We start from the raw sequence: 22,452 nt of genomic DNA on the forward strand, positions 1-22,452 counted from the left end.
TTAAGCTATTTCAGTGATTTAATTCATTACAAAAATAAATAAGTTGAAGTTAAAGAATGTTAAGACGATTCAGAATCATCAGAAGAATGTAATGTAACGATAAACATAAACTAAAAAGTTCATAGTCCCTGTAAGATTACATAAAAAATATACTAATAAGCTGTTTTACGTCAATGTCAAACCAAATGTCAAACATGAAATGGATCGCAGATATGTGATGTCAAATTGTCTGTGTAGTTTTATATGAAAAATAACAATAAAAAATTAATCTGTACATAATATATTCGTAGATAAGTAAATGGTGCTTGAACTATTTTCTCAAATAACAAGTTAAAAATGGTTTTTCTTACAAAAATATTTCTAACCTCAAAAGAAATCAGGTTACCGCGGAAATACCTTCGAAGTAAATTTATAGACACTGTGAGACTACACGTTAAAGGTGGAACTGGTGGGACCGGTCTGCCTAAGTATGGAGGTCGAGGCGGCCAAGGCGGCTGCGTATATTGCGTGGGTAAGGAGAACGCCAACCTAAGGAACATAATGACTAAACATCGAGCCAAGTCAATAGTCGCGGGACACGGCGAAGACAGCCGGAAAACAAAAATAGTCGGCACTCCTGGAGCAGACTTAAAACTGGAAGTCCCGCTCGGTATAACCATTTACAGAGAAGATGGCCAAGTGTTAGGCTCCATAGACAAAGAAGACGAAACTGTGATAGTTGCTCGAGGCGGCCCCGGAGGCACGCCCGAAAACAGCTTTCTGGGACACTTTGGTCAGGCCCATCATATAAGATTAGACCTTAAACTGATTGCTGATATCGGTTTGGTTGGCTTCCCAAACGCAGGAAAAAGTTCGCTATTGAAGTCGATATCGAGAGCCAAACCGCGAATTGCAAACTATCCATTCACGACTATTAAGCCTAATAAAGGCATTATCCAATTCCAAGACCTAAGAACTATATCCATAGCAGATCTTCCAGGGCTGATAGAAGGAGCCCACAACAATATTGGTCTAGGACACAAATTTCTCAAGCATGTGGAGAGGACTAAGCTACTACTTTTCATTGCTGACATCAATGGTTTTCAATTGAGCCCCAAATATCCAATGAGGTCATGTCTAGAAACTGTACTGCTTTTAAACAAAGAGTTGGAACTTTATGATCCAGAGCTATTACAGAAGCCAGCTATCTTAGCAGTAAACAAATTAGACACTGAAGGGGCTGAAGAAAAGTTTAAAGAAATAAAAAAGGCATTTTCAAATGTAAATCAAATTGTTGGTTCTGTAGCAGAGGATGTGAGACCTGAAACACCAATTGAGTTTGAGGACATAGTCGGCATATCGGCCTTAACTGGGGAAGGTGTGGAGGGCTTGAAACACCTCTTGAGGAAGCGATTGGACAACTTTGCCGATGAGAACAACCCAGAAATTCAAGACCCAGCTGTGGTTACACGAAGACATAAAGCTATGATGACAGAGAGAGGACCAAAAATAACTTAATTTAATATTTTTAATAAATTGCTATAGGAAATTTTGTCTTTGACTATAATTTAAAACTAAAGACTCAACTCAACTCCTTTACTAATAAAATAGTTACACAATTTTTAGGGTTCCGTACCCAAAGGGTAAAAACGGGACCCTATTACTAAGACTTTGATGTTTGAGGCTGTAACTCAACTCTCAAGAACTGCTATAGCTAGACTTCCTAAATTTTTACAGATTGTGTATATCTGTTGCCACTCGCGCTATAACAACAAATACTAAAAACAAAATAAATTAAATATTTAAGGGGGGCTCCCATACAACAAATGTGATTTTTTTGCTCGATATCAATAACGGCAATACATAGGTTCTTGAAATATCCACGAAATACTCAGTTTTATTTGTAGTTTAATAATATATAATAAAATGTAAATAAATGAAATAAGGAAGGGGGGCTCCCATACAAAAAACATAATTTTCAGCCTATTTTTGCTCTATTGTGGTATGGAACCCTTTGTGCGCGAGTCCATCTCGCACTTGGCCGATTTTTGAGAACAAATTATGTCTAAGTGCCCCCATTGTTTAAACTTTAAATTTAAAATGCATCCGGATAAAACCAAGGCTCTACACTACGCCCATTTTGAGAAAGGCTGGTCTATACTATCCCACTGCTGGGCAAAGGCCCTACCCCAAGGTCTTCCATCTGTCTCGCTCCAACGCCACCGCAAAAATTTGCTATTCAATATTTTGTCCATGTCTATCAAGACGTGTCTTTTCCAATGTCTCAGCCATGAATTAAACTTTAAATATTTTATTAGTAAGGAGGCTAAAGTAAAAAGTTGTGTGGTTGGCCGGGCAACATAGACATAATAAAAACACAGCTATTACCCTTGAAGATGTTTATTCATAAACCACTAAATACAGTTTTGTTACAATTGCTTAAAATATATTTTCTCTTTAATGAAATAACCTTCCACATTTCGAGTCAATCAAATTATCACAGTACACTTTTTTTACTTTTTTCTAAAATGATCATGGAAGCTTTTGGTGATCATATTTTACATTTTTAAAGCAGGCATCCAAAATCAACATCGTCATCACCATATTTCATGATCATCATGTCCCATTAAAGTTTGTTTTACACTTTCCCTTGTCTTAGTCAAAGTAACAAGTAAAAATTACCTATGCACTTTGCAGGTAAGCAATATATTTTGTGAATAAGATTAGATTATTACAAGCCTGATTGCTTTGATTAAATCAAAATGAAAATTATTTTTTATATCATAAAAGTTTGAAATTAAAATATTTAGTCTTGAAATAAAATTATTAATATCATGAGGAAAAAAAATTACTACCTACTACCCATTATGCCGACATAACTACTTATTATAATAAACATAAAAAGTAATTTTATCACAACAATAACACAACTCGCTGATATGTAGCAATAGGCTCTCCATTTAGCAGTAAAGTAAATGCAGAGAAATAGTATTAGGGTTAGTCAAACCCAGCCAAGAGACAATGCTTTCCACTTTTAGACCAATACATAATCGCCTACTAGTTTTTTTTCATTACGGGTTTTTGATGTTTTTGTAACCGATTTTGGCGTTGTGTATTTCGACCCTTAGAACGATACTAAATCGATATTAACTCGACGCAGCGATGTAGCATACATCTAAAAACACCGCTGCGTCGTGTCGTGTATCGGCATGATTTTAAACTGAACTTTAGAATTTTACATTAGAATACTTTTTTTTAGATCGCAACTTTTACATTATTTTACATTTAATATCATGAAAAGCTGTGCTTTCAAGTAGATACACCTACATTTGGAAAATTACTAAGTACAAAATAGAAAAATATATTTTGTGCAGTACCTACATTTAGCAATAACTGTAAAAAATAGATTTTTAAAGCTCCCGAGAAAGAGAATCGCATCTAAGAGGCAAAAGTTTACTCCACAAGTCTACTTAAAATTGTCGTATACACTTAATTCTTTAACAGTCTCTAACAGAAGCAAAGTGCGTCTTTTAAAACAATCATCATTGATCAAGAGAAAATTAAGAACTTTTAAAAATAAAACGTAACGAATAGGACTAGATAACACTAATGCTTACAAACTAAATAATAGACGCTACCTACTACATAACTTCTTTCTAAAAGCACTAGTTGTGGTGAATTTAGAAAAGATTCCTAATGTAATCTGAAAAGAAAGAAAAAAATTACAAGTTTTACAGTCGCACAAACTCTTATAGTAATTCAAAAATAAATCTAATAAGTAAAAAAGTAATTAACAATGTTTAAGCGCAGTTGCATATGAAATTTTCTAGGAGGCAGCAATATAACATAGTGACTATTTTTATAAACGCCAATATCAAGTCTACAATAGCTTTATTTGAGTCCAGCAACTATAATATGAAGTTGGCAACTTATGTTAGTTTCAATCCATTTCAACTCGCAGTATTTTTTTTAAACATTTACAGCAACTTTATATAAACTTGTGCATTACTATATTATTATATCTCACCGGCCAATGACGCGGTCAGCGGCGCGCGACACAGTCGCACGGCGTACGCGGCGCACGTGCACGTTCATTCCTCCGCCTCCGTGGCGGTCTCGGCGGGCGGCAGCGAGCGCCGCGCTCCCCCCGCACCCCCTGCGCCGCCCGCACCCCCCGCACCCGCCGCGCCCACCTCGCCCCCGTCCGAGCATACTGATGGGGAACGCGGACGCTCTGTGCTGTTGCCTGTGTGACATAAAACAATTGTTATATAATATGAAATTACAGTAAATAATAACATCATATTATAGTTTATTGTTATGAGCATAAAGTTCATTTTCTATCATCAAAGTATTTCTACGCGAGTGATTAAAAGAAACAGCGGCACGTCACTTCAATAGCTGATGATTAACTATGAGTTTGATGACTTGAAATGGGTCGAGTACTTTGGTGAAAATTAAATAATCGAGTGGAAATTCGGTCATTGATCTGTGAAAGATCAAGGTCAGGCGAGTTTTTTTGTCTCGCTCATACAGTACACTCACCTCTGCTGCTATCTCTGTCGCTGGGGCCGGCGCTGGGCGGGGCGGGGGCACGTGGGTCGGGCTTTTGCTTCTTGGCGGCGGGTCATGCTGTCTCGCTCACACAGTACAACTCACCTCTGCTGCTATCTCTGTCGCTGGAGCCGGCGCTGGGCGGGGCACGCGGCGCGGCGGGGGCACGAGGGTCGGGCTTCTGCTTCTTAGCAGCGGGGTCCTCTCGTCCCTCCTCCACCTGCGCGGGACACTCCAAGTGCACCAGGTGGAACACCTGCACACCAGAGAAAATGTTTAATATCCAAAGATGAGTTATTGTATGTCGTACCCGCGTATATAGAGACCTACGTACCTCATTGACGGAGTTGTTGGTGCCGACGATACGTATGATGGAGACTGGACGCGGAGGGAAGTAAATCACTTGCCACGACCTAAAAATGTTGATGTAATAATCTATAGTGTATGTTTTGTATTCCAATACAATTAATCGAATTGAAATTGTCGGACGTTATGAAGATCCATGATTAGATGGGCCTAATAATCACTAAACAGAAATGTTCTACTATCAAAACGAGTCAGTGGTTTGACTACACTCAGAAAGAGACGGCAATACCTGCACGCGTCGCGCGTCCTATCAGCCACTAGGTCCCAGTGCCAGTTATCGAGCGAGACCTCGACATAATACGAGTAGTGGCGGTAGTCGCAGTCCCACAGCAGCAGACGCAGGGAGCCCAGCAGATAGGGCTGGGCCAGCTGCACCACGATGGCGCCCGAGCCGAGCTGGTGGCACGTGTAGCCCTGCTCCCAGTCGTAGCGCTCCGTGTCGCCGTTCAGCAGGGCGTTACGGGTACGACTGTATAGTACACATTTTTTAACATAGCGTTTTTCAGCCACGGACCCTTAGGAAATCTAGCACAGTTTTCACGGACTTCCTAAAGAAAATAAATAGCAAATAAAAATCATATTATGTATGGTCCAGAGATGACACCGCGGACCCCCATAAATGTGTATACTCGCATACTCCCAGGGATCCGTGGACGACAGGTAGGAAACACTGCTTTAACGTAATAATTAGAAACAATCGCAACGGAGTAACATAAAAGTCACGCGACATTATAGATTTGTAATTTGCGCTGAGTTATGACGTCACAGCTCTGTGCTCAATAAGTTATGACGTCGCTGCCCTGTACAATGTTTAATAAGCTATGACGACACAGCTGTTTTTTACTCAGCTATGATGTTACAACTCTGTACTAACGGCCGTTCCCAATATTTCATCTATCTCTGGTTTTGCCCTACTAGAGATAGGAAAAGCTCACATTAGACATTAGAGACATATATTTTACGTCAATTGTGAGCTATTCCTATCTCTAGTAGGGCAAAACCAGAGATAGATCAAATATTGGGAACGGCCGTAAGTGAGTTATAGACGTCACAGCTCTGCAGACAATTCAAGGTGGCGTCGCAGCTCAGCTTTGTACTGAGTTATGACGTCACAGCACTGTAGTAGCTTTGTAATTGAGTTACGACATCATGACTCGGTATTTAATGTTGTGATGTCACATCTTTACACTTACTTATGATGTCACAGCTGTGTACTGACTACTGAGTCAAGACATCAAACTTACACTGAGTTATACGACGTCATAGTTCTGTATCTACTGTTATGACGACAAATCTCTACACTTAATTATTATGACATCACTGCTCTATTACTGACTTAGGACGTCACAAACTATACCTGATGCCCTCGATGACGACGGCAGACAGTTCGACGGTAGCGACGTTGTGCCGCGGCGCCACGAGCCCGTCCCGCAGCGGCGGCACGCGCGCGGTGTGCATCGCCTCTAACGCCACCGCGTGGAACACCTGAAACGTATTTACTAAAGTAGCCTATGCTATTAGCATAGAGTTTAGTTCCCCACGAGTTTCGTTGTTGTTACAAAGGGTAATATTGAAACCGTTTATTTAAAGGAGTCTACAATCTAAATCCATGTGGACAAGGTAGGTTAAATTAAAAATTTCGGTTCTTTTGGCGTGAAATTTCTACATACTCTACGTCGTAAAATAAGTAGAAATTTGTTCAGTATGAATCAAGCGTGGTCGTAGAGTTTACGACCATACTTTAGTTTCTACTGGAAATATTTCTAAAGCTAGTACTCGATAGTATTGCCATTATAGCGTACCTTTTTTATCTTTATTTAATGAGCTTCTTCAATAATGAATAATATGTCGCTCAGTAACAGTTTCTTGAGAAGAACAAAATTAGAAAGAAACAAAACATTTTTATACGTGGGAGAGCCATTCTTCGGCACGAATGGGCCGGTTTGACCGGAGAAATGCCACGTTCTCACAGAAAACCGGCCTGAAATAGCGCTTGCGCTGTGTTTTGCCGAGTGAGTGAGTTTACCGGAGGCCCAATCCCCTACTCTATTTCCTTCCCTACCCTCCCCTATTACCCTATTCCCTCTTAAAAGGCCGGCAACGCTCTTGCAGCTCTTATGATGCTGCGAGTGTCCATGGGCAACGGAAGTTGCTTTCCATCATGTGACCCATTTGCTCGTTTGCCCCCTTATTTCATAAAAAAAAAGAAAAGAAAATACGATTATGATCCTTCAAACTAATTTTGTCAACTTTTAAGATATCATTGGCCACTTCTGTATTTAGAAGCAGAATTGTGTTACAAATTACAATAGCCAACATAATTTAGACGCGAATCAAAGTAATGTTTTCTTGCAACTATAGCGTACCTTATTAACAGTATTGCTGGTGCCCACAATGCGTATGAACTGGACGACGCGCGGCGCGAAGTACAGGTTCTGCCAGGAGCGGCAGAAGTACCCGCTGTGGTCGACCACGCGCACCCAGTCCTGCTGGTCCACCGACACCTCGATATAGTAAGTATACGACCTGGAATGAGATTGACTGTTATGTGTGGTCTCTTGGTCCACTACACATTCCCACTACTGTATCTCCTGTGTCTCGACATATATTTTGATATGATGAACAAAATCCCTTGTCCCTGATTCCGTCTCTGTCGCACCCGCGGCGCGCTCACCTGTTGTCCCTGTCCCACAGCAGCAGGCGGATGTGGTTGATGATGGTATAGGCGGCGAGGTCCACCACGATGCCGGGGCTGTCGTCGCAGATGGTGTGTCGCGTGTAGCTCCGTCTCTGTCGCACCCGCGGCGCGCTCACCTGTTGTCCCTGTCCCACAGCAGCAGGCGGATGTGGTTGATGATGGTATAGGCGGCGAGGCGCACTACGATGCCGGGGCTGTCGTCGCAGATGGTGTGTCGCGTGTAGCCGTTCTCCATGTCGTAGTTGTCGGTGTCGCCGTCGAGCAGCACGGCGCGGTTGTCGCCGGTGATGACGCGCGCGCCGCGCTTCGGTGTCGCTATGTTCTCTTCGGGCACTACGACATAAACATTTACGGTAAATTCACGTTGCAACATCGTGAGTCCCAAACAATGCACTAGCGTTTTGCACCTTGTTCTTTTTTTTTATGAAATAACTTTCATCGCCCATGGACACTCGCAGCATCAGAAGAGCTGCATGTGCGTTGCCGGCCTTTTAAGAGGGAATAGGGTAATAGGGGAGGGTAGGGTAGGGAAGGGAATATGGGAAGGTAGAAAAGGGAATAGGGTAGGGGATTGGGCCTCCGGTAAACTCACTCACTCGGCGAAACACAGCGCAAGCGCTATTTCACGCCGGTTTTCTGTGAGAACGTGGTATTTCTCCGGTCGAGCCGGCTCATTCGTGCCGAAGCATGGCTCTCCTACGTATAAAAAGGCAATTCAAAGGCAATAGAAGTATTAATTATCATATAGCCGGTGGCTGTCGGCTGTCGCCGGTCCGTCAATAAGTGCTAATATGACCTGAGGCTATATAACTCACCGGAAAGCCATCGCGGCGTTACCATGGTAACGTCCAAGCAACGTCAGGCGCCTCTAAATCGCTGCAAAGCGCTGTTTTTCTTAAAGTTAAGTTTAAAACAGCTCTTGCAGCGACGTCTTCCGACGCTCGGGAAATACGCCCGTTGCCGAAAAATTACGAAAATTTCTATGCGCATTATCACTTTGGGAGCATTGTATGTATTGTTAAATATTGTTATAATATGTATGTTAAATATTTAAGAGCACATTTTAACACAATCTTCATTACTAATTCCTGTCATTAAAGTGTTAGTCTGTAAACTTACCGAGGCACCCTCTGTGGGGCAGGTCGCTGGAGCGCGTGCGCGTCTTGTCGTGTATGGCGTCGAGCAGCGCGTCGGCAGTCACCAGCCAGAACGGCCGCACCACGCCCAGCAGCTCCTCCAGGCTCATCAGCGTCAGACGGACGCCCGACAGGATCTTGTCCTGCGCACACGCATAGTTATAGTGTTAATGAGGCATGAGATATCTGAGAAACATAATGGTGCATCAAGAAGTGTAAAGTCGGATAGAATTAATACATCAGAGTTACAGGAAAAGGACACAAAATATAAAGGGAAAGCAACGATACACACATTACAATCAGAGGAAAAATCTATATATTAATACGTGAGCCAAAAACTTTGTATCCCTTTTGACGAAAAACGGGGAAACGTAGGTGAATGAAATTTTGCACAGTTATAGTTTACATGGTGAAGGAGTGCATCGAGCCAATATTATTTTGAAATTAAGCCTTTACTCATATATTTTTAACAAATAAAACATTACACACACTACAACACACACATGTGGGAATTTGTGCGTGTGGTGGCCAAAGGAAGAACTTCCGACCGAGCGAGGTGTTATGCTCGGTCAGGCCGGAGCCCACGTGATACATTTCAGCTGTCGTATATATACCGACGCGCTCAGAAAACTTCGATAGCGCGATGCAGGAATGTTAGGCGAATTGTGGGTACCGCCACATCACTCCCCCCCGAAGACCGGAGGTCGAATCTTAAAGTCTTGTCGCTTGAGTTGCCCAGTGCCAGTGAGTCCCAGTGAGTCGGAACTGTTGCAGTGAGTCCCAGTGAGTCGGAACTGTAAGCTGCTGCACGGGATCCAGTGAGTCGGATAAGCTGCCGTGCGGGGCCGATGCTACGTGTTGACCAGAAGAGATGTGCTCTGCTTGCTGACCGGTCGTGTAGTGAGAAAGCCCGATGATACCGATGCGGAGTCCGCCCAGGCCGCGGTATATTGCGGCAAGTGGACGAGGTACCCGATGAGGCGATATGCTGGCTGGCATGGTGCGGAGGGGCGGGGAGTGATGATAATGAAGGAGGCGTGTTCTGTCGAGGGTCACCAATGTGGGAATTTGTGCGTGTGGTGGCCAAAGGAAGAACTTCCGACCGAGCGAGGTGTTATGCTCGGTCAGGCCGGAGCCCACGTGATACATTTCAGCTGTCGTATATATACCGACGCGCTCAGAAAACTTCGATAGCGCGATGCAGGAATGTTAGGCGAATTGTGTTTGTGGGTACCGCCACACACACTAGGAAAAATGACAGATTTTTGAGTGACAAGCCTATACATACTAATTATACTCTTTTATTTATGGTTGAAGTCTGTTGACAACAAGGTGACAAATTGAAAATGGATTATAGTTTTTTTTTATTGAATCTAAGCTACTATTAGACAATGCTTGTACACGGCCAGTCTGAGATCAGCTAAGTCTCAGAGACAAGAGTTGAAAAAAATATGATAGTCATAATTTTTTTACAAAATATAGATAGTAGTCCTAATGTCGTTGAAACTAAGGTCGAATTTCGACCACTGGGCGATCTCTAGTTAAAATAATAGAGGTGATCGCACATTTGTCAGTAATGTACGCGCCGCAACGGTGCGGATGAATGTGCGAGGTTCATAATATTATCACTGCTCACAACACATTCTAAAATGAGGCGCGTGCGGCGCGTACGTTGCTGATAAATATGCAATCACCTTAAAGGAACAAACACAGGAAAAATAAAATAGATTTACGTCATTCAAATGATAGAAACGAAAAAGAGCAAAAATAGTTTTGATCAAATTATATCTAAGCGTAGTTATACCACTATTACCAATAACATCCACTTACATATTTACACAATCATACTTGAAGATGGACTAGACAAATCCTTGCTATTGTATGAACGAGTACTATTCACGAAACTGAATTGAAAGATCAATTACTTGAGATTTAACCTTCACATCCTATTTTTATAGTGTTGCTGCAATTTTGTCACATAACGATTGGCCGGCATTTCTATGTATTTGGATTTCTACTTTTAACCAAGACGTAAAGAAATTGAAACAACAATAAAACTTAGTTCATTCCCAGACGGTAGAAAATAGATGGTACATGTATACAATGTACTATATATATCAGCTATTAGGGTACCTTAAAAAAATGTTTTCAACTTTTTTTAAATACAAAATAGAAACATTTGAGAGAGTGAGAAAACAAAATGATTGAGGCCTATAGTACAATGTACCATCGAGGAAATTGATTCCTAGGCAGTTGACGGACCAACGTCATTTGGTCGGATCATGTAAATTTAATGTTAATTGTGATCTGTCGGCTGGGTTTGACATAACGCGACCAAACTACGTAGGTCCCCCATCTGCCTAGGAATCAACTTCTCTGTTAGTACATACCGCCTGCGCGCGGCCCGTTTCCGTGTTGACCCACTGCTGGTTGGCGTTGAACCAGCGATACACCGCCTTGAAGATGTCCACCTCGTGCGCGAAGAACGAGTCGCGCTCCAGCAGGCCCTGCAGTGCCTCCTGCGAATATGTCAACGGGGTCAAGAATACAACTAATGGTGACTTCATACAAAATGACAAGACTAAAGTGGCGCGATCACCAAATTTACCTTGTCACAAGACATGCTTTTTTCTTTATACTCTGTTCGATTCTATTAAGATACCAATGTAAACACAAAATTCGACCGAATTTAGAAGGACTGAGATGTTAGGCATTCAAATCCTATTAATTTCTGATTTCACACCTTACTTATAGTCTGTCAAGAAAGTGAAGAAATTAAAAAGTGGCAACAACGTCGTGTCATCCCTTTTTTCTTAGATTGATTTGAAAGGGATGACACTACGATGTCGCCACTTTTTTATTTCTTCACTTTCTTGACAAGCTATATATGTGAATTATTACTTACTACGGACAGCTGTATGAATGTGTCATGATGGAGCACCTCCTCGGCATTCCTGTCCAAGAAGTTGTAGCAATAGTCCATGAGTGCCTGCAGTCCATATAATCTAAACAAAAAATGTTTTTTTTTTATATAATGTTCCACGAGAATATTGTACTTACTTTATCAGAATATAAGTTGCCTATGCGTTAATTCAGAGGTTAAACTATAACCTTGCTAAAATCCCTGAAGTAATTTTTACATGAAGTAACAAACATTCGCCTTTATAATATACTCGACGTCCCGCGCGGCTTCGCCCGCGTAAATTAGGAATCCAAAACATACATTTTGCCATAAAAAATAGCTATATACTCCCTTCACGTGGTCTACTCTATATCTGTGCCAAATATTGCCATAAAAATTGCTTCAGTAGTTCGTGAGATAAATCCTTTCTAATATTTCCCCCGTTTTTCCCACATTTTCCTGAGTTTCTCCGGTCGTATTAGACTTAGCGTGATAATATAAAGCCTATAGCCTTACTCGATAAATGAGCTATCTAACACTGAAATAAGTTTTTAAATCGGACCTGTAGTTCCTTTTTTTATGAAATAAGGGGGCAAACGAGCAAACGGGTCACCTGATGGAAAGCAACTTCCGTCGCCCATGGACACTCGCAGCATCAGAAGAGCTGCATGTGCGTTGCCGGCCTTTTAAGAGGGAATAGGGTAATAGGGGAGGGTAGGGATGGGAAGGGAAGGGAATAGGGGAGGGTAGGAAAGGGAATAGGGTAGGGGATTGGAATTCCTGAGAAAAGCGCGTTCAAGCAAACATACTCTTTAGGTTTATACTATTATGTATAGATTTTTTAAATTATCGCTTGACAAACTCGAGTCTTGATCTAAAAGACTATGAAAAGTACCAATAGCAGGGTCATATTAGGCTTATAATCATGGGACGATGCATGGTTGTAATATGGTAGTGATGATGATGATGATGAATGTAATTTGCATAGTAGCATATGCTTTCCGTTCTTAAAACAACGCCGAAACTCCCAAACTTGAATCTATAAAGAATCAGGAGTTCTCTCAGCACCTTCCGAACCACGGTATACCAGGTATACCTCGGTGCAAAATCTTACTTGTTGGTAGCATATGCTGAGAATAGTTCTCACGAAACCGAAGTCACCACATTTTTCCCTATAAATTTTGAGGAGTTCCCCCGATTACTTATGGATCCTTCATCAGATCACCACTTTGTGAATATAATACCAAATTGGGATGATACCCTATATACCAAAAGAAAAAGTTTGAAAATCCGTTAATAAACGGCGGAGTAATCGTTGAACATAAAAAAAAAATCATAACACCTTCCCCATTTTAAAAGTCGGTTAAAATTGAAGCCTATGTGTTATTCTGATGTGTAAGCTATATTATTGTAAAGTTTCATTAAAATCCGTTCAGTAGTTTTTGCGTGAAAGAGTAAGAAACATCCATACATCTATACATCCAAACAAACTTTCGCCTTTATAATATTACTAGCTGTCCCAGTTAACTTCGTGTCACTTTAAAACCTTCCCTGGACTTCTACGAATATTTTAAGACTAAAATAAGCCTAATCCGTTCAGCTGTTTTAGCGTTACTAACACAATTGAAAATCCATTTTTATATATATATATATATATATATATATATATATATATATATATATAAGTAGGATGTACCAAGAGAGTAATAATAGGATTAAAAAAGGGTTACAATTACTCCTTGTTTTTATCCAGTTCTGTCTGGTTCTATAGCATAGGTATACCTGGCCGCATCCAGCACCGCGCACACGTTCCTCAGAGCTAGCACCTGGCGCAGGTAGTCGGAGATGGCAGCCTCCAACTCGGGGAAGTTGAACTGGTGGGCCAGACCCAGCATGTCCAGTACCGTGTCCTCACGCAGAAGGGATAGACCCATGTGCCCTGGAGAAGAATAGCTTTAGAGGCTGCACAGTTGAGCAAAGAGTTTTGTAGAAGAGAATAGGATGTCGGATAGAGAGAGATGCAACAGAAGTCTTAACGCATTGTCGTGTGACATATAAAGGGGTGACAGACGTACGAGTAAGTACGCGGATTTATGGCTCGACGATCTTAATCGCCTGTGTGTCAGCAAAGAGCCGCGAGCCTGGTGACCTGGTAATCCAATGTGAGCGATTCTCGTGTGTCACCGACGCGAGCCGAGTAAGTTCGTGAACTTAAAACCCGCATACTTTAAGTTCGTACGTCTATCAGGCACTTAAAGCTGATCGCACCGTACGCGCCGTACACGTCGAACGCTCCGCATAGTACACGAAATGCGGCTCATACGGTGCGGACGAATGTGCTAGGTCACACATCATATTTTCATACAACAAATTCTAAAAAGCGACGCGTGCGTGCTGATAAATGTGCGATCACCGGACAGTGAAACTGTTGTAGTGTTACTAAGCAATAGTTGTTCTCTAGTTTGAATTCAACTTACCAGAGTACACATAGCGTAGAAGAGCTTTGAATGCAAGCAATGGTGCTTGAAGTTCTACTTCAGCCTAAAACAAAAAACATATTATATTCCATAGATAATCTGAAACAAAACCAAGCAAAAATTAATGCAGATTAAAAATTTTAGTTACCTGATTAGCTTCACGCATCCCGCCATACAACAGGGCTCTGAAGTAATCGCTGCTTGCTGCCAAGATGACCTTATGTGCTGGAATGCATTGGCCCTCCACGATTAAGGTCACATCCGAGTACTCTGATGATAAGCACAGAGACCCAATGTGCTCAGATAAATGATCTAAAACAAAGAATTTTATACTGGGAATCAACATTTTTAGAAGTCAAAAAAGTTGCAAACACACAAAGGCTGTTAAAATGCAGAACTATAATATTGGCATTAGCAACATTTTTTAGAGATAATAAAGAAGATGTTCTTTCCTGGGAAAGAATCTTAATACTAAATTTCATCAGTTCAGCAGTTTAAGCTTATGGCGCGTTTAGATGTGCACATCTGAACGCGGGAAACATATATTTTTCCGGGATAAATAGTGTCTATGTCCTTTCACGGGACTCAAAGTCTCTCCATATCAAATTTCAGCAAAATCGATACAGCTATTTGGGCGTAAAGAGGTAACAGACAGACAGATAGACAGACACACTTTAGTATGGTTATTATACTTACTGATGTGTTCTATGTCCCCTACTCTGGGACCCGAGGGTTTGTTCACCGGCATATATTGGTGTTGGCTGCTCATTCTTCATAACCATTAATATTTTCCCTGTAAATAAAATAATAATTCAACTGTACAGATATACACAAGTGTGGCATCAGATATACACAATCTGTGAAAATTTCAGAAATCTATCTATAGCGGTTCTTTAGATACAGCCTGGAGACAGACAGATGGACAGACGGATAGACAATGAAAGAAGTCTTAGTAATAGGATCCTGTTTTTACCCTTCAGGTAAGGAACCCTACAAAGTATTGTAAGTAGCAGTAACAAGAAGTTTACAAACAAAAATAAATTTAATTATTATTATTATTGATTATTTTTTTCCGGTCCGGTTCCGGTTTTCTGTGAGCCCGTGGTGGTATCTGTGAGCAGCGTAGACCCAACGTTCAGAGAATATTTGAAAAAATTTATTCTGAATAAAAAATTTTGAGTTTGAGTTCATTTAAACGCCAGAAAACGTTCAAAATCTTTCCATTAATAAATTTAAAAAAGTAGTCAAAGAACATTTGTGTGCCAAAGTGTATTATATGGTCAATGATTTCATAAGCGATGGCACATCTTGGGAGTAGGATGGCTGCTTGCAAGGCTGCTTCTACATTATTTTAGGACTCACAATTATGTTATTTTAAAATATTAATTTTTTTCTCACTTATTTTGGTAAATAAAGTGGGCTCCGTGCGAGTTTCTTACGCCGGTTCTTCTCGCCGGGTTAGTTTCTGAAACCGTATTAGGCACCAGTGTAGACCCGACGTTCAGAGAACATTTGCAAAAAAATATTCTTAATAAAAAAAATTGAGTTTGAGATTTTTTGAGTTTATTTCTCCGGTCGAGCCGATCCATTCGTGCCGAAGCATGGCTCTCCCACATCCATAAATTCTTGGCATAATTTGATATTTTTAAGCTATTTCACAAATATAATTAGGGTAATAAATAATGAAAATATTGGTTTTTCCTAGGTATCAAATTTGGTGACACATAAGTTATTTAAATTATAAATAGTGAACCTTTTTTTACCGAATTACGTAATTATGTATTAGAATTTAGTAAGTATGTAAATATTGTAATCATTCATATTTTTGGTATGTAAATATTGTGTGGTGAATATTTGTACAGGAACCTAGGTAATTACTATCTTAAGCTGAATAATAACTCAAATATAGTAAATATTCTCGTATGGGAAATTTTCTTGATATTACGTTTGTATGAGAACTGCGATGGCACCCGGACTAAATACGAAGAATGTAAGAGGCAACAAGATATGTAAACAAAAATTAACTTTTAGGTGGACTGGCACAACTGGACTAGAATATAAAAGTTTACTATATTTGACCATGCAACATGACATGACTTTCATTACTTACCTACAATGCAAAATATTATACCTTTGAGCTATGCTTTGAGCCTTAGCTGACTCAAATTCTTATTTTACGTTAAAAGTTAGAACAACAACTCAACAACAAGAAAGTGTTACGGTACCAAATATAATATTATATATTTCCTAAGGTTACACACGTACCGTGGAAAACTATAATGTCCTATGAACTACGCACACGGAAGCCTGGGAAGCCTATGCTCGTAACTCGTAAGTAGAGCTGTAATAAAATGGCTAAATTATATTTCATGCACACGTTTTTAACAGTTTTATACTATTTTTTTCCTTTTATTTATATGTATTTATTTGCAAACAATGCAACGCAGCCCGAAAATCAGTGTTGCCAACACGACTAATACAAAATAAAAAATTTGCTAAACTGCTGTTAAAATTTTGCCAAAATTATGCCAATTACTATAAAATTATGCTAAAAAATTATGCTAACATTTTTCAAAGTCAAATAAAACGTTATTTAATCTCTCGATTGCAGATTCTTAGAAATCTATCGTTATTCTATTGTTATCGCGGTCGAATTCAACCGCTTAGGTGTTGGTAGGTTTGTTTCAAATCTTTCATAATCAACGAAATCTCAATTTATTTTATGTTTTAATCAATTGCGTTATCGAACAACATATTAATATCTTTGTCTTCATCGATAGCAGCTGATGCTCTCAAAAAAGTGAAGAAATATAGTTTAGAGGACTGGTTGGTCACTCTAAGAGTTCACTAGAGGTCGGAGGAGTAAAGAGTAAAACTCGATTTACTGTGGTGAACTGAAGTGATTTATTTACAAAAATGCGCTGCTTATATACAAAAAAATGAGTTAATTATTATTATTACAAAATGTACAAAGGTTAAAAGATTGATTGTGATTGGCTATTACAATTAGAAAGAGATGTACAGAAAGGGATAAAAACATTTACAAAAATTAGAAAGGGAAAAAAATTGAATAAGAAATATTTACACGGTTTCACGATTGCCGCGCGGGAAACTGGAGCTGGACGCACCGCGGCTCGCGGCGCTGGCATCGCCCGAGTATAAATATGGGCTCTCGCGGGCCGCGAATTCAGTCCGCGCGCGCATTCCATACCGACGACGTCTCGCTGCCGGTCGCCGCCGTGCCGGTAATAATTGTAGTGCCGCCATTTTGTGAAGATGGAAGCTCTGCAAACGCCATGAAGACCGTAGCCACGCTGCGAAGATCCCTCGCTCGACGTAGCCGCGATGTGAAGACGCGTAGTGTAGTGTTGCGAAGAATTCTTATTAGAAAAATGCCTTTTTCAAGGCCGGTTCATGTCCGGTATTATTACACGGACAGTTTCTCTCGTCATTGCGAACGTACGTTCTTTGCAGAGCGATTTTCTTCTGTGTTTCAACTTCTATAACGAACGTATACAAAGACGGCGTGCGTTCTTTTCAGAACGCGTTGTTTTCTTTGTTTCATCGGCGAACGAACGTAGGTACTGCTACAATAGCAATATTTCTTCACCTTTTTGAGAGACTTTACATGTAGACATAGAAGATTCATTGTCCAAACTATAACTCTCCTTGGTACCTATGAACTGAGTAAGAATAACAGCATTTCCCTGTCCTCTTTAGGGCGCGTTCAGACGTGCGCGTGTTCTACTATGGCGCATGGGAAAACACGCGCGCGGCCTGCGCGCAGATTCTGCGCGAGTTCAGCGCGTGCGGCGCGCGTGTTTTCCCATACGCTATAGTAGAAAACGCGCACGTCTGAACGCGTACTTAGGCCGAATCTGATGTATAAAATGGCATTTACAGTTTTCATCGTCAAACGGTTGCGAATTTTGGTTTTAACATTAATTTGGCTGAAAACGCGTTTGATTTCGGCATTACAATGTGGTAGTGATATTAATGAGTAATAAATACTTTTGTCAGAGCAATTTTTATTACTCTGTTTTAAAACACACGCTGTAGTAATTAAGTCGGATCGTTTGTTTCATGGTTCAATTTTTATAAAATAATAATATGCTTAAAAATATGCTATATTCTAAACAACAAATAAATATGCTAAAGAACGTAAAAATATGCTAAATTTAGCATAAAATATGCTAAGTTGGCAACACTGCCGAAAATCTCTCAACTTTGACAGCTGACCTGACAGTTTTTTTTTTACAGACGTGAATTTTTTTACTACTTCTTTGGACGAAAAGCAAACTCGACAAAAATATAAATCCAACAATTTACAACCTTTGTAGAAACTATAGTCTATACCACACTGACCTCCATTATACAAGTACGCTGGACTGATGATACCCTTTGAAATGACAGCTATTTTTTGTGCCTATTTGAAGCGGAATCAGTTCCCCCATTATTAGGGATAGGAACTAAATTTGACGTAAAAATGACGTTTGAAAGTCGCCATCATGTCGTCATATTGGCGCTGATAGCAGTAGTGGGAGTATTTGGAACTAATACTAGTGATTTACAACTGTCTTTTCTATTATCGATGAAATGTTTCCAGATTCAGATAATGTCGACCATTAGGACAAAAATATGAAATTAAATAATACAAACGCATTAAAGATTACAGACCTAATCTCCGTTACTAATATAGGCGTAATAAATTAACAACGATTTCATACGTAGATAACGTGAAGTAGCAGTACCTATCTATAATTCATTTATTTTTACCAGTTAGCACTACGAAAAATTGAAAACAAAACTGAAGATAAGCTTCTAACGAAAACTTTGTTGTAATAATTGTATTTTCTAATTTCATTTCTAAATTCTAATATTATCAAAGTAGTGCTACAGTGTATCGTATTAAAGCTGAACAAAGCTGAATAAGTGTTCTGTGTGATTAGACCCTAACTAATCTCATCATATAATATTATAAAGCGGAAGAGTTTGTTTGTTTGAAAGCTCTAATCTCAAGAACTGCTGGTCCAATTTGAATTATTTCAGTGTTAGACAGCCCATTTTATATATTTTATCACGCTGAGACTAATAAGAAATAGAGGAAAATGTGGAAAAAGCGGGGAAATGTATAACGTGAAGGATTATATAGGCTATTTTTTGTGGATCAATTTGTCTGTGTAATTAGATATTTACGTGGGAGAAGCCGCGTGGAAAGTCTAGTAATAATATAAAAGTTCCCTATTTATTTATGGATCTAGCAAGCCAATTTTTATCGATTTACTTTATCTCATTTGATTTTCGCCATTTTGGCGCTGATTGCAGAAGTGCGAGGGAAATAACTAAATGGATAATGCGATCCATAAATAAATATGGAACGTTTGAATAATAATAATAATAATAATAATAATCTTTATTTTCTCCTCACAATACAAGTTCAAGTAGTATCTAATATTAACAGAATTTTTGACAGTCAGGTGAAGTTGTAAGGAGCTGGTGTCCATTATAGGTCATGCCTGTATTACAGATCACCAGGTCCTCACCCCAAGGAACATTTTAGTTATTTAGGTTAGATTCTAGTTTACAATCATGTTACAGCATTATGAGAAGATAAAATATTTTATAAGTATATGTTTTTAACAAAAGTAAATTAAATCAGTACAATAATAAATGCCCTTTAAAACATAAGTGTGTGTGTGTGTGTGCTTGCGTGCACGTGAATGTATATATGTGTGTGTGTGTGTCTGTCTGTCTGTGCGTGCGTGTGTGTGTGCGTGCGCGTGTGTGTGTGTGTATGTGTGTTTCTGTGTGTGTGTGTGTGTTTGTGTGTGTGTGTGTGCGTGTGTGTGTGCATGTGTATGTCAGTGTGTGCGATGTGCATACATCAATGCGAGGGTCTGAACATGGATGGATGCAATGGAAGTTAGTGAAGTAAGTTTTCCGTAGGACCGTATTCCAAATTTTGTAGCCATTGACTCACTACAGACTTACATTTGTGTTTTGTCAAGGGGTAAATTTTTAGACACTTATTGATTTTATTATATAAATAACAACCCTGGTAATCGAAGAAGCGTTGAGCGAATGAGGTATTGCATTGTGGTAAGTTAAAAACTCTATCTTTTCTGCGCCGTATTGCCGTTATATTAGGATCGAAGGTGTGAATGCAGTGTTTTTTAAGTATAGTCTGAAGGACATAAAGCTGGCGAACGGTAAGTACTTTACTTGTTTTATAAGCCTCGTTTGTTGGGTGGAAGAAGGAAAAGAAAAAGCCTACTTTTAGTACTGCTCTCTGAGCTCTTTCAAGTTTTATCATATGGTTCTTTGCAGCACCTCCCCAAGCAGAAATACAGTAGCTCAGCTGTGATTGGACCAGCGCAAGGTAAACAGATCTTACAAGCTCCTTAGAGGCAACGTGACGAAGGTTTTTGATCATATACATAAGTTTGCGTGTTCTTGCTGCTAAACAATTAATATGTTCACGGAAAGATAGGTTTTTATCAATTATTATTCCTAGGTATTTAATTTCGTCGGTCTTCTCAATTTTTTCACAATCACAGCCTCGGTTGCTGTACTCGAAGCATTCATGAGATATTATATTGTAATGCACGTTATTATCTTTTTTATTTCTTAACGAGAACGTAATGTATTTAGTTTTACTTGTGTTTAAAGTTAGGACATTTAATCGTAGCCATTCTGTTACTATATTAAAACCATTTTGTGCATACGTGTAAACATCAGTCCAATTTTTACCGCTAAAAAGTAAAACTGTGTCATCGGCAAAGGTTATAATTTTTGCATGTGGTATAGTTAATTGACACAGGTCATTAATATATACCAGGAATAGTGTGGGGCCTAATATACTACCCTGGGGCACTCCGAAACAAATTGGCAGGTCATCGCTTTTCAGGTCCTCAATTTTTACACACTGTGTTCTTTTGGATAAGTAACTTTTAAAGAGACTTAACTGTATATCCCTAATTCCCAAGCACTCCAATTTTCTTAATAATATCGGAATAGAGACCGTATCGAAGGCCTTTGCGAGGTCCAAGAATATTGCTATTGATTTATTTTTACTATCTAGGTTACTAACAATAAAGCTAATTAATTCATGAACTGCATTTGAGGTAGATTTCTTAGACCTAAAACCAAATTGCGCTTTTGAAAGTAGATTATTATCTTCTAAATATTTTACTAATCTTTTATTAATTATTCGCTCTAGGATTTTAGATATGGCTGATAGAATGGAAATAGGTCTGTAGTTATCGATACGATCTCTATCTCCATTTTTGTGGATAGGATAAATTCGAGACTTTTTGAGAGCATGTGGGAATATACCAGTTGATAGAGATAAATTACATATATATGTTAGAGGTTTTACTAAATATTTGGAATTCGCTTTAAGAATGTCGGAAGATATCATATCCAAGCCAGTAGCACAGTCACTCTTAAGGTTGCAAATCAAGGATTTGATCTCTTCTTCGTCCGTTGGCAAGAGAACAAAAGAGTTGGGGCAAGATCTTAAGGAATTAGTGAGCATATCCTCGTCTGGCCTTGTGATTTTTTCAGCTAAAGACTTTCCTATGTTTGCAAAATAATTATTGATAGCATTTATAGATTCTGTAGGGTTGGAAGTATTTATAAGTTCATGTGGTGTATCCTGAGCTTTTTTTGTATACGTAATATCTTTAATGGCTTTCCATAATTTTTTATTATTGTTGTTCGCGTTTTGCAGCTGTGTTTTTTCGTAATTGTGTTTTAGTTTTTTAACTAAGGATGAACAAAAGTTTCTATACCTCTTATAGGTCGCATTTATAATATCATTATTAGGATCTTTTTTAAATTTTTTATATAGGTTGTCCCGATTTTTTAAACATTTCAGTATTCCAGAAGAAATCCAAGGCTTAATCAGTCTGTTCCGAGTAGATATTTTAATTTCTTTGGTATTAGCTTTTATAGTCGATTTAAGAGTATTTAAAAAATAGTCAGTAGCTGTGTCCGCGTCTTTGATGGCATACAATGGACTAAAATCAAATTTTGTTAAGTCAGAAGCTAGATTTGCATAATTAATTCGGCTTAGTTTCTTTGCCGGCTTAATACATCGTTTTGCATCAACGCTGAGGGTAACACTATAGTGGTCTGTAAGAGACGTTGTAAGTACAAGACAACTAGCTGTTAACTTAGTTTTCATAAGAACATGGTCAAGACAAGTTTTACCATGAGTTGCATATGTGTGGGCAGGTAGTATTCCATGAAATGCGAGCATGTCCAAGTATTGTGAAGCATAAGGGTCGGAACTTTCAGTAGAAATATCAATATTAATATCTCCTACTATGATAATAT

General features: G+C 39.3%; 2 protein-coding genes across 3 annotated transcripts; one reads left to right on the plus strand and one right to left on the minus strand.

The window, feature by feature from the left end:
• The first annotated feature begins 216 nt into the window (after window positions 1–216).
• Window positions 217–21,172, plus strand: LOC121731948 (GTP-binding protein 10 homolog). 2 transcript variants are annotated; one of them, XM_042121661.1, is made up of 3 exons: window positions 217–1,443; window positions 13,349–13,360; window positions 21,162–21,172. In XM_042121661.1, the coding sequence occupies exons 1-2, from the start codon at window positions 337–339 to the stop codon at window positions 13,352–13,354; spliced, it is 1,113 nt and encodes a 370-aa protein (XP_041977595.1). In that variant the 5' UTR covers window positions 217–336; the 3' UTR covers window positions 13,355–13,360; window positions 21,162–21,172. The 2 variants fall into 2 exon arrangements, with proteins under 2 accessions (XP_041977595.1, XP_041977594.1); XM_042121660.1 differs by lacking the exons at window positions 13,349–13,360; window positions 21,162–21,172 and having other exon boundaries at window positions 218–1,528.
• LOC121731940 (BTB/POZ domain-containing protein 9) lies at window positions 2,370–16,567 on the minus strand. Its single transcript, XM_042121639.1, has 16 exons — window positions 16,378–16,567; window positions 14,809–14,905; window positions 14,261–14,424; window positions 14,113–14,176; window positions 13,418–13,574; window positions 11,639–11,738; window positions 11,124–11,252; window positions 8,717–8,876; window positions 7,714–7,930; window positions 7,266–7,425; window positions 6,257–6,384; window positions 5,129–5,368; window positions 4,868–4,946; window positions 4,639–4,789; window positions 4,007–4,225; window positions 2,370–3,682 (listed from the first exon to the last, which is right to left on the minus strand). Exons 2-15 carry the CDS (start codon window positions 14,879–14,881, stop codon window positions 4,071–4,073), a joined length of 1,977 nt encoding a protein of 658 aa, XP_041977573.1. The 5' UTR covers window positions 14,882–14,905; window positions 16,378–16,567; the 3' UTR covers window positions 2,370–3,682; window positions 4,007–4,070.
• Window positions 21,173–22,452: the final 1,280 nt, after the last annotated feature.

Source organism: Aricia agestis, chromosome 11 (assembly GCF_905147365.1).
Source record: "Aricia agestis chromosome 11, ilAriAges1.1, whole genome shotgun sequence".
Classification (NCBI taxonomy): Eukaryota; Metazoa; Arthropoda; class Insecta; order Lepidoptera; family Lycaenidae; genus Aricia; species Aricia agestis.

Coding starts and splice junctions, on each gene's coding strand:
- LOC121731948 (XM_042121660.1), top strand. CDS start 337: ATGGTTTTTCTTACAAAAATATTTCTAACCTCAAAAGAAATCAGGTTA.
- LOC121731940 (XM_042121639.1), bottom strand. CDS start 14,881: ATGAGCAGCCAACACCAATATATGCCGGTGAACAAACCCTCGGGTCCC. Junction 7,931..8,716: donor GCCCCACAGAGGGTGCCTCG/GTAAGTTTACAG, acceptor TTTATGTCGTAG/TGCCCGAAGAGAACATAGCG. Junction 4,790..4,867: donor CCAACAACTCCGTCAATGAG/GTACGTAGGTCT, acceptor TCTGGTGTGCAG/GTGTTCCACCTGGTGCACTT.